Source organism: Erythranthe guttata, chromosome 7, assembly GCF_056151865.1.
Source record: "Erythranthe guttata isolate IM_541 chromosome 7, IM_541, whole genome shotgun sequence".
NCBI lineage: Eukaryota > Viridiplantae > Streptophyta > Magnoliopsida > Lamiales > Phrymaceae > Erythranthe > Erythranthe guttata.
In genome coordinates this window covers 7,393,683-7,409,810 of record NC_142539.1, presented here as the reverse complement: position 1 = coordinate 7,409,810, position 16,128 = coordinate 7,393,683, and the positions used below count along the sequence as shown (strand labels likewise).

General features: G+C 37.4%; 1 protein-coding gene across 1 annotated transcript; it reads left to right on the top strand.

Annotated features, from left to right (window-relative positions):
• Positions 1-9,850: 9,850 nt before the first annotated feature.
• Positions 9,851-15,020, top strand: LOC105972704 (Nucleic acid-binding proteins superfamily). Its single transcript, XM_012997678.2, has 10 exons — positions 9,851-10,503; positions 11,055-11,214; positions 11,438-11,499; positions 12,584-12,743; positions 12,889-13,009; positions 13,423-13,504; positions 13,582-13,688; positions 14,376-14,454; positions 14,555-14,605; positions 14,725-15,020. The coding sequence occupies exons 1-10, from the start codon at positions 10,237-10,239 to the stop codon at positions 14,806-14,808; spliced, it is 1,173 nt and encodes a 390-aa protein (XP_012853132.2). The 5' UTR covers positions 9,851-10,236; the 3' UTR covers positions 14,809-15,020.
• Positions 15,021-16,128: the final 1,108 nt, after the last annotated feature.

Below are 16,128 nucleotides of genomic sequence, written 5' to 3'. Positions count from 1 at the left end.
GTAGGAGTCCTTTTCCTTGTGAAAAATGAGTCTTTTTAGACCTTATAAATAGGTCGCCAATTTGGCTTATCTTAGGGACGAATTTTGATGATTTAATTGAGAATATTATCTTTGGTTCTTTAAGAACTCTTCGAACATATCGGTGGATTCCGTTTGTTCACCCCGACTTACCAATCGATCTTTCACAATCGATTGTGGCGTCTTCACATACCAAGGTTCTTGCCTCTTTATAGGCAACGGGTCGCGGTTCCACCCTTTGAATCTGTTTTTTGGATGTTTTCGATCTTGCTTCCGCGTAAGGTATTAGGGTCTCGTAACAAGTTCTACGGGGTTCGTATCAGTTGGTAACCAGAGCCAACATCCAAAACAGGTTTCGCCTATCCTTTATCTTGATTGTTGAGTCAGTCCTTTTTTTTCGTGTCCTCGTTTTGTTTTTCTCGTTTCGTGTCTATTGTTGCTGAGTCTTCTACTCTTTCGTTTTGTTTATTTAGAGTCCAAAAAAAAAAAAAAATTCGAAATTATTTTTGTTTGAAGCTTCTTAGAGTCTAAGTTAGGTTTTGTCTTGAGTCTTCGTCACAAAAAAAAAAAAAAAAAAAAATATTCGAAATTTATTTTTGTTGAAGCTTCTTAGAGTCTAAGAGTTTGTTAGTGTCTCAAAAAAAAAAAAAAAAAAAAAAAAAAAGATATTTCTTTGATCATGTCCGAGAAGGCCGGTTATTACGGAGAAAGAATTGAGCAGCGTAGGACGTCAATGGACAAACGCTTCCAAGAACTCCAAGATCGGATGGAAGGAATTGTTACCCAACTAAAGGAACTACGCAAAGATCAACATGTTCGAGGGCCATACGTACGACGTGATGTTCACCAACCAGTCATACCTTATCCCGATAAAGAGGTAGATTGTGATGGAAATTTTGGTGTGAATGCTACAAAATCAAGGAGGGAGAGTATGAGACGAGGGTCCAAATTGGAAACATCGAGCCGAGGCAATTTTGGTGGAGAAAGAGATGGCGTTTATCAAAACATCAGGTCTATCAAGTTGACAATACCATCTTTCCAAGGTAAGAGTGATCCTGATGCGTACATTGAATGGGAAAGAAAGCTTGAGCTCGTATTCGATTGTCATTATTATTCCGAAAAGAAGAAGGTGAAGCTCGCCGTCGAAGCGTTCATTGACTATGCAATTACTTGGTGGGACCAATTTGTCTTAAGTAGGCGCCGCTGTGGCAAACCACCAATTGAAGATTGGGAGTCCATGAAGGCAATCATGAGAAGGAGGTTTGTCCCTTCACAATATTATAGGGACTTACAATTGCAAAGGTTGAGGCAAGCTACTAAGTTAGAAGAACGGAGTTCGCCGAGGTGGGAATCGCAAAGGAGTTCTCCAGCAAGCATGGTGAGAGAATCGTTACAAAAGCCTAAAAGAGAGAAATCAAAAACCGAGCAGCAATTCAAGACTAAGAGAGGAGAGTGTCCGAGCAAGCAATTCGTGAACTTGTGGTCCAACATTGAGGATGATTCTACAAAGGAGAAAAATATTATTTACGTGTCACCACCTCAGAGGAATGATAACATTGAAATTCCCATGGAGGAAAATGTTCAAGGCATCGTGGAAAGCATTGGTGTAAAAATTGAAGGGATGCAAGACGATATTTTAGAGTTGCAGCCCGAGGAGGATCAAAAGTGCAAAACCGCCCCACCACTCGAAGAAGAAATTGAAGATTCGGATTCGAGGACGAATCCTTTTGAAGAGGTGGAGAATGATATGAGTCAGCCATGCAATGAAGTTAATGTCGAGCTAAACAAAGTGCAAACTCTCAGTGTGAATGTTGATGAGATAGCGGTGCCTAGAGAGATGCTTCATCCATTCTCTATACAGAGGTTGGACGCATTGGGAATTCGAGCTACAAAATATCCATGTTCGTACACATTTCAATGGCTGCAAGATGGTGGATGATTCTACAAAGGAGAAAAATATTATTTACGTGTCACCACCTCAGAGGAATGATAACATTGAAATTCCCATGGAGGAAAATGTTCAAGGCATCGTGGAAAGCATTGGTGTAAAAATTGAAGGGATGCAAGACGATATTTTAGAGTTGCAGCCCGAGGAGGATCAAAAGTGCAAAACCGCCCCACCACTCGAAGAAGAAATTGAAGATTCGGATTCGAGGACGAATCCTTTTGAAGAGGTGGAGAATGATATGAGTCAGCCATGCAATGAAGTTAATGTCGAGCTAAACAAAGTGCAAACTCTCAGTGTGAATGTTGATGAGATAGCGGTGCCTAGAGAGATGCTTCATCCATTCTCTATACAGAGGTTGGACGCATTGGGAATTCGAGCTACAAAATATCCATGTTCGTACACATTTCAATGGCTGCAAGATGGTGTGTTCTGCGATGTGGTGCAGCGATGTGTTAGTATGCTGCCAAAGAGGGAGATTGATCATGAAGTCAATTTTGTTTATACTCCTTGTGATATTTGTCCGGATTCGAGGACGAATCCTTTTAAAGAGGGGGAGAATGATACGATCCAGAGATGCTCCATGACGAAGAATTGGAAGACGCGAAAGCGTACGAGTTTAAAGACATTATTCGAGCTGTCCTTGGAGAGTAAAGGGTTGAATAAGACCATTGAAGAGTCCGTGGTTTGGAATTGGAAAAAAAGAAAGAGAAGAAGTCGTTGGACAAGTCGAATTCCATGCATCCAAGATTCTCGCCTATTCTGGCAGAGTTTACCTTTCGAGTTATAACTCTCGCATCCGAAGTTCAATTGAGCTGATTCAAAATGATTCGGAAAGCTAACTGAAAGATCTACAATTTTCATGTTTTGAGCAAAGAGATATTCTAAGTGGAACAGTGTCGAAATTGAGCTTTAATTGCATGCACGTGCACAGCCCAATGTCGCGAGATTAGAAGGGTGATCGAGAAGCCGACTTGAAGATCAAGTTATTTAATTTATTTATGCACGTTTTTAATTTAGGTTTTATTATTTTATTTTGGTATTTTAGAGTCCTTAATGGTTAGGATTTGCTTATTTTTTTATTTCCTTATTATAGTTTAGGTAGGAGTCCTTTTCCTTGTGAAAAAGGAGTCTTTTTAGACCTTATAAATAGGTCGCCAATTTGGCTTATTTTAGGGACGAATTTTGATGATTTAATTGAGAATATTCTCTTTGGTTCTTTAAGAACTCTTCGAACATATCGGTGGATTCCGTTTGTTCACCCCGACTTACCAATCGATCTTTCACAATCGATTGTAGCGTCTTCACATACCAAGGTTCTTGCCTCTTTATAGGCAACGGGTCGCGGTTCCACCCTTTGAATCTGTTTTTTGGATGTTTTCGATCTTGCTTCCGCGTAAGGTATTAGGGTCTCGTAACAAGTTCTACGGGGTTCGTATCAATTTGGATACTTTTCATTATGTTCATCTGCCTATTCGTATTTGCCTGTACCAGAGAAATTCTATTAGGAAAAGTCGAAATAGATTGTTTCGATTCGAGGCCATGTGGTTAAATAATTCGGAGTGCGAGAAGGTTTTGGAAGATAGTTGGGGCTGTCACAATTCACTACAAGAAAATATAAGCTTTTGTCAAACGGGTTTAAGACAATGGAGCTCAACCTCATTCGGGGGTGTTAAAAAACGTATAGCAAAGCTCAACGAGAATATTGCGCAGCTCAAAACGGAAGATCGAACTGAAGAGACTCAAGAACTATTTGCAAACTTTCATCTGAGTTGAATGATCTTTTCAATAAAGAAGAGATGATGTGGCGACAACGGGCGAAGATGCATTGGATACAAGAGGGAGACAAAAATACAAAGTTTTTTCACTCTAAAGCTTTTAGCCATCAAAGGATTAATACGATTTTGGGTCTTCGAGATGAGTCAGGGAATTGGTGCGAAAAGGATAATGAGATAGAAAATATTATTTCGAGCTATTTTCGTGACATAATTACATCAAAAAATCCCTCTAGTAATGAGTTGGATGAAGTGAAAAATGAAATCAAATCACGAGTGGGACAAGAGACAAACGATATGCTTCAAGCTGAAAACCGCGTTAAAGAGCATGCAACTGTTAAAATCGTCCGGACCAGATTGATTACCAGCCCTTTTTTTTCAAAAATTCTGGAGGATTGTGGGGAAGGATGTGACTAAGTGGGTGCTTAATGTACTCAATAATGGAGGGTCTCCTGGGTGCTACAATCATACACATATAGTACTCATTCCGAAGTGCCAAAATCCGGAAAAGATGACCCAATTTCGCTCTATAAGCTTGAGTAATGTAGTATACAAATTAGTGTCTAAGTGTATTGTGAATCGATTGAAACCAGTGATGAACAATGTGATATCGGAAGCCCAATCAGCTTTAGTTCCTGCTAGACTGATATCGAACAATATTCTTATCGCATACGAGGTCATGCACTATATAAAATGGAGTTCGGCAGAACACATGGCAGTCAAATTAGATATGAGCAAGGCATATGATAAAATTGAATGGAGTTTCCTTCGTCTGGTGATGCTTAAATTGGGTTTTGCGGCACAGTTTGTTGAGCTGATAATGAAATGCGTGACTTCGGTTTCGTACTCCTTCGTTCTTAATGGTGGAGTTTTTGGTAGCCTTACTCCAGAACGAGGACTCCGACAAGGGGATCCTCTATCGCCTTATTTATTTCTTTTTTGTGCGGAGGCTTTGAGTGCCTTGTTTAGAAAGGAGGAAAGATTCGGAAACATACGGGGACTCTCGGTATGCAATGGGGCTCCACATATATCGCATCTTATGTTCGCCGATGATACTATTATTTTTTGTAATACAAACGAGTACACAGCTAGAAGTATCCGAGGCATTTTGCAGGCTTACAAAAATGCTTCTGGACAAGTGGTTAATTACCAAAAGTCTAGTACTGTTTTTAGCAAAACTTCCAAGAGGAGCTCTATCGATGAAGTCAGCAAAGTTCTTCCGATGGAGGTAGTCGAGAAACATGAGAAGTATTTGGGGCTTCCTTATGTTATCGATAAATCAAAACAGATGGTTTTTTCGAGCATTTTGGACAAATTCTACCAAAAGTTGCAAGGGTGGAAAGATAAGTGTCTATCAAAGGGAGGTAAAGAGATTCTTATAAAGGCGGTTTTACAAGCTATTCCGGCTATGCTATGGGCTGCTTCAAACTTGCATCATACTTTACCAAGGACATTGAAAGATTGATGTCAAAATTCTGGTGGGAGGATACCAAAGGAAGAGGAATACATTGGATAAGGTGGAGTGAAATGTGTAAAAGCAAACAAGATGGCGGATTGGGCTTCCGCGATCTTGAGTCTTTCAATTCGTCACTTCTTGCAAAACAATTATGGCGGCTAATCGAGACACCAAATAGTCTTCTTGGTCAGATATACAAAGCTCGTTATTTCCCAACTTCAGGGGTTTTGGGGGCTAAACTCGATCCTAATCCATCTTTCACGTGGAGGTGCATATTGAGTACTAAGAATATTGTGGAGGGTGGTCTTAGATGGAGGGTAGGAAACAGAGCATCGATCGCTTAATGGACTGATAGGTGGATTCCCAGGGAGACAACCTTTAAACTTATTACTTTTAGAGTAGGTGACCAACAAGCCAACTTGTGGCTGTGGTCTTTCATATTTATTATTGTAATAAACAAACATTTTTCGTATTAATGATAAAACCCCTTGGCATTCTATATCTTTGTCCCTTTGTCACAAGCATAGATATAGTCCTTACAGTTATTACAAGTACGAGTAATTGATCGTTAGGATGGTGAGATATTTACGTTAGTATTATAACTGTTAAATGTGTTCCTAGTCGAAGGGTTACGCCACCAATGAGGATATCGACATTTCTCATTAAGCGACTAGCACGTAGTGTATGTGTACTGCATCTTATCAGTAAATGGTATTGTGATATCGGCATGCATAAGTGGGTGCTCGTAAGTTGACGAGTTCACTGAACTCCCTCACCCTAGAAATCTCTAAGTGGTTCTCAATAATCGAGTAGAGATATCTATGGTATAGTTGTACACCATTAGTTCTTATGACCTAAATATCACCGTGACTTCACTAGAGGACCAGCTGTATCGTGACCTGTCCCTGAGTTCCACCGAGGACCGCCCCAAGGGTCAGTGTTCGTACAATCCAAAATCTAGTGGGAGGTCTGTGCATTGTAGTAGGGGATTCGATCGCTAGAATAGTCTTAGATTTTATGTGTGTTCTCATAGTTTGTAATGTCTAAGTCTCTGGCCAGAGCTGACTAAGTGATCATTAGAGAATTCGATTCTCTAAGTCATGCACGTACCGATTACAACACTTAGAACGATCGCACAGTCATTGAACTACTAAGAAGGTCTCGATGAACCAATGCCTCTAGTTCAATCGGGACATATGAATTGAAGGGATCGTACTGTATGCTAACTATATCAAAAGGTTCTTGCAACCACTTCATTTGTATCTAGGGAATCATGACGCGTAGTTGCTAGACGTCAATCTTGATTCGTTGGGTGATTAAGGTGAAACGAGTTTCATCTTAATCATAACTCTAAGGGACGAGTTTTGACCACAAAGGGTTGTGGGCCCACGGCTAGCTTACATTTGAACCATCGAGGGTCACACTGTTCGTGCACATGAGATCTTTGAATGAACGGTCAGAGATGAAAATGTTTTATCTTTGCATGATTGGAAGTCAATATGATTGGGTCCAACATTCGTAATTTGGAATTATGAATGAGAATAAGAAAAGGAAAAGAATAGACGAACATCTTAGTGAACTTTCTAAATCGGGAAATTTCCAAATTTAGAAAGTGCACTGAATTAGGGTTTCCACTTTTGGAACGTTTGAAATCGAGAGTTGACACTCGTAATGACGAGGACATTATAATGATTCCGAAAATGTAATCGTTACAATTTTCCAATCATTGAATTGAGATAAACGAGCGAATAAAAGACTAACGAACTTAAGTTATTGGGCCCTCCAACTTAAGCCCGTTAGGGCTTTTATGCAAGACACTATAAATACTTGATTTATAGGTCTTGCACACACACACAACCCTAATAAAACCCTAGCCGCTCCAATCTCTCTCACGGCCAATCTCTTCCGCGGCCACCACCGCTGCCTTCGCCGTCCATTCGCCGGAATCGGCCTCCCCTTGGCCGGTTAATCGTGGTAGATCATTTTCCTTTTTATTCTTTCCGTTTATTCTAACTACTGCGTGTTTAGTGCCATGTTTTAGTAGATCGAAGTATACGAGGTGAAATCCGAGTGGAGGAAGATTGAAGAATCGAACAATCGAGGAGCAGCCCCGAGCCAATGACGCACGCGCCGCCCGAAGACAGCGCGTGAACCACACGCACCGCCGTTGTTCACGTCGTCGCTGCCCCGGATTGCACAGATTGGTTTCCGTGGCAATCTTGCTTCATTTAATTTGTGCGCCTACCTCACGCTTCAAGAGGTAAAGTTTTGAATCCGTAGTTATTCGATTCGTTTTAATTTAGATTAAATATGTATGTTCGTATCGTAAATATATTGTATGAATTTATGTATGTTATGTGATTACATGATATTCGTTATTTACTGCGAGCATGATTAACTGATTTAATGCGAGCATGCTAGTTGATTTAATGTTGATTAAATAATTCGCATGTATGTTGTTTTTAATTTCGCTGGAAGCGCAAAGGTACGCAATTAATTGTTTACAATTATCGGGCATGTGATTATGTGTTTTTAATTCGTTTCATTCGCATAAAATTTTTGTTTTTCGTTGCGTACACGTGTCCTGTTCCCAACAATTACGCCTCAAGGAGATTTGTCGATGGATATGCGAGTTAAGGAAATGATGGTAGATGGTGCAAATCATTGGAATGAAGGGCTGGTTAGACAACTTTCCTTTGAAGATGATTGGAGGATTATTTTGGCAATTCCGTTAGGTCAGTCTTGCAATGAAGACAAACTCGTATGGCATTACGAGCGTAATGGACGGTTCTCTCTTCGTAGTGTATATTATTTTGCAACCCTTTTCGAAGTCGAGGGCAGCAGATCCTCTACTAGCAACTCGTACATTGATATGAAAAACACGTGGAAATGGGTGTGGTCGATGAATTTGCCTAATAAGATCAAAATATTTGTGTGGAGAGCAGGTAAAAATCTATTACCCACCCGAGCTAATTTGAGCAGGAGGAAGATAACGGCAAAGGTTAATTGTGTTCGATGCGGAGGAGAGGTAGAAGACCTTCGAAATTGTTTGGCTATGTGTGCATTTGCAAGGCAAGTATGGGCTTTGAGCACTATCCCGTGGTCAATACACAGGTGGAATTGATTGGAATTGATGGATTGGTTCATAAATATGCGAAAATCGCCAGATCTTGCAGTCCTTGATCACTGTGTGGTGATATGTTGGGCACTTTGGTATTATCGTAATAGATCCTTTTTTTAAGGCGATTCGGTCGAACCTATGGACGTCGTCTCTTTTGCGCTAAACTTTGTAAACCAAGTTCGTCATCCATTTGCCAAAGTACTTAGTCTTAGGAGCCTGAGTTGTATTGAGGAGGCAAGATGTCAGCCACCACCAATGGGTTTTATTAAGATCAATTTCGATGCGGCAATTAATTCGAAGGAAGGAAAGATCGGACTTGGAATCACTGCTCGAAATCATGGTGGGGTTTGTATGGGATGGAAGTCTATTTGTGTCCGGCAAGCACTCGACCCTACTTCGGCGGAAGCAAAAGCAGCTATCGTTGCAGTTGAATATGCTCGTGATCAAACATGGAGAAGGATAGTCATTGAAGGAGACTCTAACTTGGTAATTAATGCAATAAATAAAGTTGATGAAGATTGTTCAGCGTATGTGACTTTAGTAGCCGACATTCATATCCTTGCTAAGATTTTTGGGACATTCTCAGCTCAGCATGTACGAAGGATAGGTAATCGTGTTGCACATGCACTAGCTAAGCTCTCTACATGTGAGTCATATTTTGGTGATTCTTTGCCTACTAATGTCCAAAATATTGTTGGTCATGAGTTAATTTGATGAAATGAAATTGCTTTTACTTTCAAAAAAAAAAACTTGGAATGATATGGATGTTTTTAGTGTGTGATTTTGTGAAAAAGGTTAGGGGAAAAAAAGAAGGGTGGGGAAGGAGAAGATGAGATTTTAGAGAGAGAAAAAATTTCAATTGTGTGTATGATTTGGTAAAATTGGTGTGAGATTTAGCATATCAGTAATAAATTATGATTTTAAGGATAAAATTGTATTTTTCCTTTTTATTCACCCCCTATTAAATTAATCTCAGGGGGGAGGGGTGCTACTAATTTAATGAAATAGTAGTATTTAATAGCGGGCTTTGATTTTAGTAGCGGGTTTGAAAAAGTGTGAATCTTACCAACCTGACATGTAATTAGCCTCTACTATTTAGTTAGTAGAACATTATAGCGGTAACCGAACGAGCCCTTTAGAACCTTATAGCAGTAACCGAACGAGCTCTTAGTATACTAAATGACACAATTCCCTTCAATCAATTCATAGTATATTAATACAAACTATAAGGTCTATATTTACGCATAAATAATGGGACAATAGAGATGCATTTTGCCAAAAAAAAAGATTTTCATTAATTATAAAATAAATTGTTCACATATAAATATGAAAATACCACATCTACAAGTTGGTTTGTTGGTTAGATACTCTAACAATATTTTAAACAATGATTTCGTATAAAACAAACGCAAATACCTAAAATCAATTTTACAACAAAATGTAATATTTACCTCAACTTCGCGATGGTATTTGTTCATATGAATAATTGTTGCTTCCTAATTGATATTATTGGACAAAACTTATGGATCTATTTGTTTTGATAATTTAGAAGATAGAGACAGTTTGTTAACGAGTTGAAAGGTTTTCTGAATTGTGTTAAAAAAAAATCATGTAAATGATAAAAACCCACCCCGTACTTATAAAAAAGGGTGTTCACTCAGTCGGTAAATCGATAATTTTGTATGAGTTGTTGTTGTTGTTGTGAGTTGTGAGTTGTGAGTTGTGAGTATGGATGTGAGGATGACACATGGATGGCCCAGAACTATCGTCTCTGTGTTATCATCATAAACAAACCAAAACCACACACATTCACAACACACAAACACAAACTTTAATTTTGACCTCAGTTCCCATAGTAATTAATCCCAAACCAAACCGCCATTAACGACCACAATTGAAGCTTCTGAAATTCAATCAATCAATGGCTGTTTTCGGTGGCGCCTCTGTTTCGTTTCTCTCTCCTCATTTTGGGAGCAATGATAATAATACCAGCACATCGCAGAATGGGTTCATCGTCGCAAACCCTACAAGTTCAACACCATTGAATTTTCGTTGCCTTTGCACTTATTCCAACAAGCGTCCCCCTTTCTTGAGTGCCCCTAAAGTATCGGTATCTAATGGCAGCACCACCACCACCGCAACTGATGATGGCCTCGATCAGTCTCTCGATGATGTTCGACTTGCCCGGGTGTGTTTCTTTCTAATCTCTCTTTTTTGCCGCTATTCTTTCACATTTGTGTAATTTGTTAATGAATGGAGAGAAAGATGAAAATTTCATGAATATTGGTTATTCCATTGTACATAAATTATAGGGAAATAGGACTGAGTTTTGAGAGATAATTAGAAATGATCTTGATACACGAAGAACACAGTGGATAACTCATTGTCCGTTATTTTTGGGCCGATATCATTTTAGAAATGTAGCAAGTGTTGATTGTCTTCTGCATCTAATTGGCTAGATTCGAACAGATAATTCGATTGTATCTGCATTTTCTAATTCTGACGTGGAACGGATATTTTGATGCATTTTGCAATCCAAGTTATTTCAACTAGGTCTATTAATGATTAAAAACATACTGAAATTCCTACTTTATGGGAGTCGAGACTATTTGATACTGCTCAAGAACCATTAAAAAAGGAGGACACACACACTCATATATATATTGATGAATTGATAAATGATATTTTGATTGGAAATTGCAAGTTTCTTACCTGTTTTGTTGTTGTGGAAAGAAGTAGAGGTCTGCGGATTGGAAAGCAGCAAAGGCGCATAAGGAGAAGGGAGTATTCTATGAAGGAAAAATAGAAGGATTCAACGGTGGTGGATTGCTCATCAAATTTTATTCTCTCCTTGGATTTCTTCCCTTCCCACAGTTGAGCCCTTATCATTCATGCAAAGGTATTAAGCCTCTCATTATATACATTTTAATAAAACATTTTTAGTTATATGTTTTTCCACATTTCTCTAATTTTCATGTGTAACTTTTTTCTAACCACTTGATGCAAAAGTTGTACTTTTCTTGCCTATCAATTCTGTGTTTTCAGCTTCACTGATTATGCTGTTAATTAATTAATGTTGTGATTAGCAAGAATTGCTGGTTTTCTAATGGTAAGTTATGCAGAACCTCACAAGACAATCCAAGAGATTGCAAAAGCTCTGATTGGTTCTAATATTTCTGTGAAGGTATGAATTTTGCCACTGATGTTTATTGTTTTTTTCACCTCGTTGATATTGTGTTAACTTTCAACGTAAATTGAATTCTGTTTTATAATGCTAACTAGTTCGACCAATGCTAGAAAACTATTCACTGAATCTTGTTTTTTGCAATATGATAAAAGTACGACACACCAAAAGAAAGGTTGCTAAAAAATCATGTGTTGAGCAAGTAGATAGTTGTTCTTTAGGTAATGTAGGATTTGTACGGATTTATGATGAAACCATTAAACGCCTAATTGTGTGGGCATTGGATGAATTATGAGGATGAACTTGGTAGATATAAAGTTTTATGTGGCTTGCTTGCATAAATATGATTATGCTTTTGGCACAAGGACAGAATATATGGGTTCATCGAACGCTAATATCACTAATATACTAGAAACTTATGGTTGGTATAAGAACAATTTTGATATATGTGTTCGTTTTCTTGAACCTCAATCTTCTAATGTGTTGGAACTTAGAAGTACGATTGGCTTCAGAATATAATAATTACTCGGCTATATTCTCTTAATTCAACTCTTGTTTGACCCTTATCTCTAACAACTAAGTCTTCTTGAAAACTCACTTCTCAGTACATTGTAGACTGAATCAACTATTTGAAACTTCTGTGGCTGGTTGGATTATGTCAAAATGATTTTCCAAGGAAAAATAACAAAAGAACTAGATTTAGTGAAGTGTTTCGGTTACTAAATTTTTAACGAAAAACTCTGATCAGAAAATATGGTTATTTGACTACTAAAAGTTTGAAGGATTGCTAAGTCATGTCTCATGTAGTCTTTTAGCATATTTGCGGGTAAAAGGTTTTTAGAACAGTGTCATCGAGTTAGAAATTCTTTTGAGGAAAATCAGACGATATGTAAGCTTAATCTCTCATATAGTTCTTATTCGTGGAACACGGGTAAATACTTTATTCTGGAATGGTAGCTGATGTTCTCTTACGACAAGTATTATTTCAAATTTAGGTCATTGTTCTGATGACCGATGATATTGCTGAATAAATAATGATAGTATTACGAAAATGTTTTTCTTAAATAATTGAAACTGTTCTTAGGTGATCGAAGCTGACGAGGAAAACAGGAAGTTGATATTCTCAGAAAAGGAAGTCAGCTGGTCAAAGTTTTCTCCTCAACTAAATGTCGGAGACATTTTCGAGGGTAGAGTAGGATCTGTAGAGGATTATGGTGCCTTTGTTCATCTTCGCTTCCCAGACGGTATATATCTCTATATATATATATATACATTTATCCAAAATTTTGAGTTGATTAAGTCAACAATCTTATCTCAAAAATAAAAAATAATAATATATTAAAAAATTGGAAATAACTATGTATCAATCTTAGTTTTTAATCCTTACAGGTTATTATCACCTCACTGGACTAGTCCATGTTTCGGAAGTTTCATGGGATTTAGTACAAGATGTTCGAGACATCCTATCCGAGGGTGATAAAGTGCGAGTCAAAGTTGTTAAAATATATAGGTGAATCCCATTTAATGTTATTCTATATATATCTTCTGTATCTGTTTTTCTTTTTTTCTTTTTTCTTAATTTTGTGTGTGTGTGTGAGTGTATGTATGGGGGGGGGGGGGGGGGGGGGGGGGGGGGGGGGGTGTTTGTGGTTGGGGGCAGGAATGCGCACAAAACTACTGCAACCAAGTATTAGAATTAAAACTAGAAAAAAATCAAAGTTGCCGAAAAATTCATGCACTAGATACAATATATATAACATCTTTACATGGATAATTGAATCTAGTTTGCTGCAAATTTGAGCTGATTAATGTATTTCGAGTATACTTATGACTTGAACGACGTGGGGAATTTGTATATTCATTGAAATGGATGGCTAGTTGATTATATATTGTATATATTAATTATATAAATATATTTTGCAGGGAAAAGTCAAGGATTACGTTGTCGATAAAGCAACTGGAGGAGGACCCTCTATTACAAACGTTAGACAAAGTTATCCCTCAGGTTTGGAAAAAGTTTAGTTTACTAGTGTTTTTTGGGAGTTGAAATAGGTGATGATATTTTACGGTTGACAATGACAGGGTGTCTCCGTAGAAGACCCTGATGTGTTGACTGCAAGTGATAGTTTGACTATAGAACCTCTTCCCGGGCTCGACGTAATTATTGAAGAGCTATCAAAGGAGGATGGGTATGTTTTAGATATAACATATGTTGTTTTATTCTGTCGGTTTTTTGTTCTAAAGGTTTTCTCCTTTGGCTTGTCTTTCTTGTGATCTTCTGCTCGTAAGCAAAAGGAACAGTGATACCGAACAAAACCTTATCCGATCCCTATCTGTGGAAATATCTATTTAAAACAAGCATGACTGCTAATTAAAAAAAATTAATAGGTGATTGATTGTATGTAAGCTCTTACTCATATTGTTGAAATCTGTAAGAGGGAGTCCAAAGATTTCTAAAATATATGTCCCACTGATCAGCGAATAATAAAATGCCAAGTACAACCTTTTGCAACTTCCTGTTTCGAGGTCTGATATAATATATAATTGCTAACTTTTCTGCTTCTTCTTTGTTATTTAAGGTTTAATTTTTCTTACAGCTAGGAGAACAGGGAAATATAAACCAACAGTACTGATTAATATTTTACGTTTCAGAATTATATCATAGATTGGTTTCCGTAATATTTATATATATATATATATATATATTGTATATATATATATATATATATATTCTCATCAAGTTACAGTGTCTAGCTCTAAGTTCCCCCCCCCCCCCCTTCCACTTTCTCTGAGCTTCTCTTTGTTTAAAACAGTAGTTATGTTAACATTAGCAATAATAAATAATTGGCATGTCATTTATTGTTTGTAATGTCCAGCATAAATGATGTGAGAATTAGTCGGCAAGGATTCGAGAAAAGGGTGGTTTCCCAAGATTTGCAGCTTTGGCTTTCTAATGTAAGAGAACCAAAAATAGAAATTCCAATTCTGGTCTCGTGTTGATTTTACAGTAGAAATTAACCGACACGGACTAATTAAAAAGTCTTCTTAATTACAGGCACCACCTATTGGAGATCAATACACTCTTCTTGCACGAGCTGGACGACAGGCAAGTACTATGTATCTCTCTCTTTCTCTCACACGCACACACACACACACACACACACACACTCTTTATATATAATTATGTATATATGTATCACGAAGTCTAAATTTGTGGGGGTTTAGGTACAAGAAATACAACTGATAACTTCACTGGATCAAGATGGAATCAAAAAGGCATTGCAGCATGTTTTAGAACGTGTTCCGTAAATCTCTGTTATTGCTATCGAAGCCTAAAAGAAAGGGAGAATTCTGTGATTGGTGATGACCAATTTTCCATGTCATATGCAGTATTTATTGTACGTCAGATAACATAATCAAGTGACACACATGTATATAGTTTTACCATTTTTTACGTCGAGGAATTTTGGGAATTTCCATGCCCAATTTTTTTTTGGGAAAAAAAATGGTCAGATAACTAATGTCGAGGGTTAGAATCAAAACCATACCAAAATCATGACAGGTAGCATTTCTTTACTCAAAACTATTTCCAAATCTTAAGAGTTTTGGGAATGGGTTTTTCTTTTTTCTTTTTTGTATTTTTTTTTTTTGTATTTTTTTTTGCCATGAAAGGAACGTGGCATCGTTAAAAAACTTGTCGGCCTAGAACAAGGAAAGAGAACCCGAACTTGCAATGGGAAATAAATTCATAGTCTATATATCGGAAATAAATTACTAAAAGTAAGAAATAACGAAAAAAATTGATTAAACTCTAAATGTGTTTTTCAATGGTCCTCCACTATTTTCTTTTAGATAGGTTTTTTTTCCATCAATATTTTATACATTTGTCGTAAGAGAAACTATTTTCCTTATTTTGGCCAACAATGTTTATAACGAGGCTCGCTAATTGCTTCATGAAAAAAAATCGGCAAAAAAATTTATACTTGATAAAATAATAACCTCGCTTAAATAATATTTTCTTCAGATCCCGACATGATAACAACGTACTTAATTTTAATAGTAGCTAGCACTTAAAAAGCGAACTTCAATTTTAATAGTTAGGTTCAGTAAGTATGAATCTTGTTAAATAAACATCTTGTTAGTCCCTACTATTTAGTGACTAGAATATAATAGTGCTAAACGAAGCACTTAGAATATCAATCCGTATGGATCTATACAAAATTCTCTCCAACTAATATATACTGCGTCCTCATATGAGTGCTTACTGTGTCGTTTGATTCTGAAGTGAACTGTGTATGACTATCAATGGGGGGTGCGGATGGAGGGTTGCTGAGCAAAATAGGGTTCGATTTTAGTATGTGATTGGAGTTTTGAAATGAATTTTTGTGGTGGTGGATTCAATTTTGTGCGGCTATTCAGCGATGGTGATTCTCGTTTTTTTTTCTATTTTTTTCCGTTTTGGTAGCAGTTTTCTGGAAAAAATAATATAAAGCAGATTAAACGGGATAAGGCGCCTTGTTATTAGGGATTGTGATTAAAAATAGGTTAATTATTAAGGAGCGTGTTAGCCGTGTAAGCTAAGGAAGCTATCATCCCAACGGTAAAAAAATCAAAGAAAAGATTTGTTGT

Coding starts and splice junctions, on each gene's coding strand:
- LOC105972704 (XM_012997678.2), top strand. CDS start 10,237: ATGGCTGTTTTCGGTGGCGCCTCTGTTTCGTTTCTCTCTCCTCATTTT. Junction 11,215..11,437: donor CCCTTATCATTCATGCAAAG/GTATTAAGCCTC, acceptor TAAGTTATGCAG/AACCTCACAAGACAATCCAA. Junction 11,500..12,583: donor GTTCTAATATTTCTGTGAAG/GTATGAATTTTG, acceptor AACTGTTCTTAG/GTGATCGAAGCTGACGAGGA.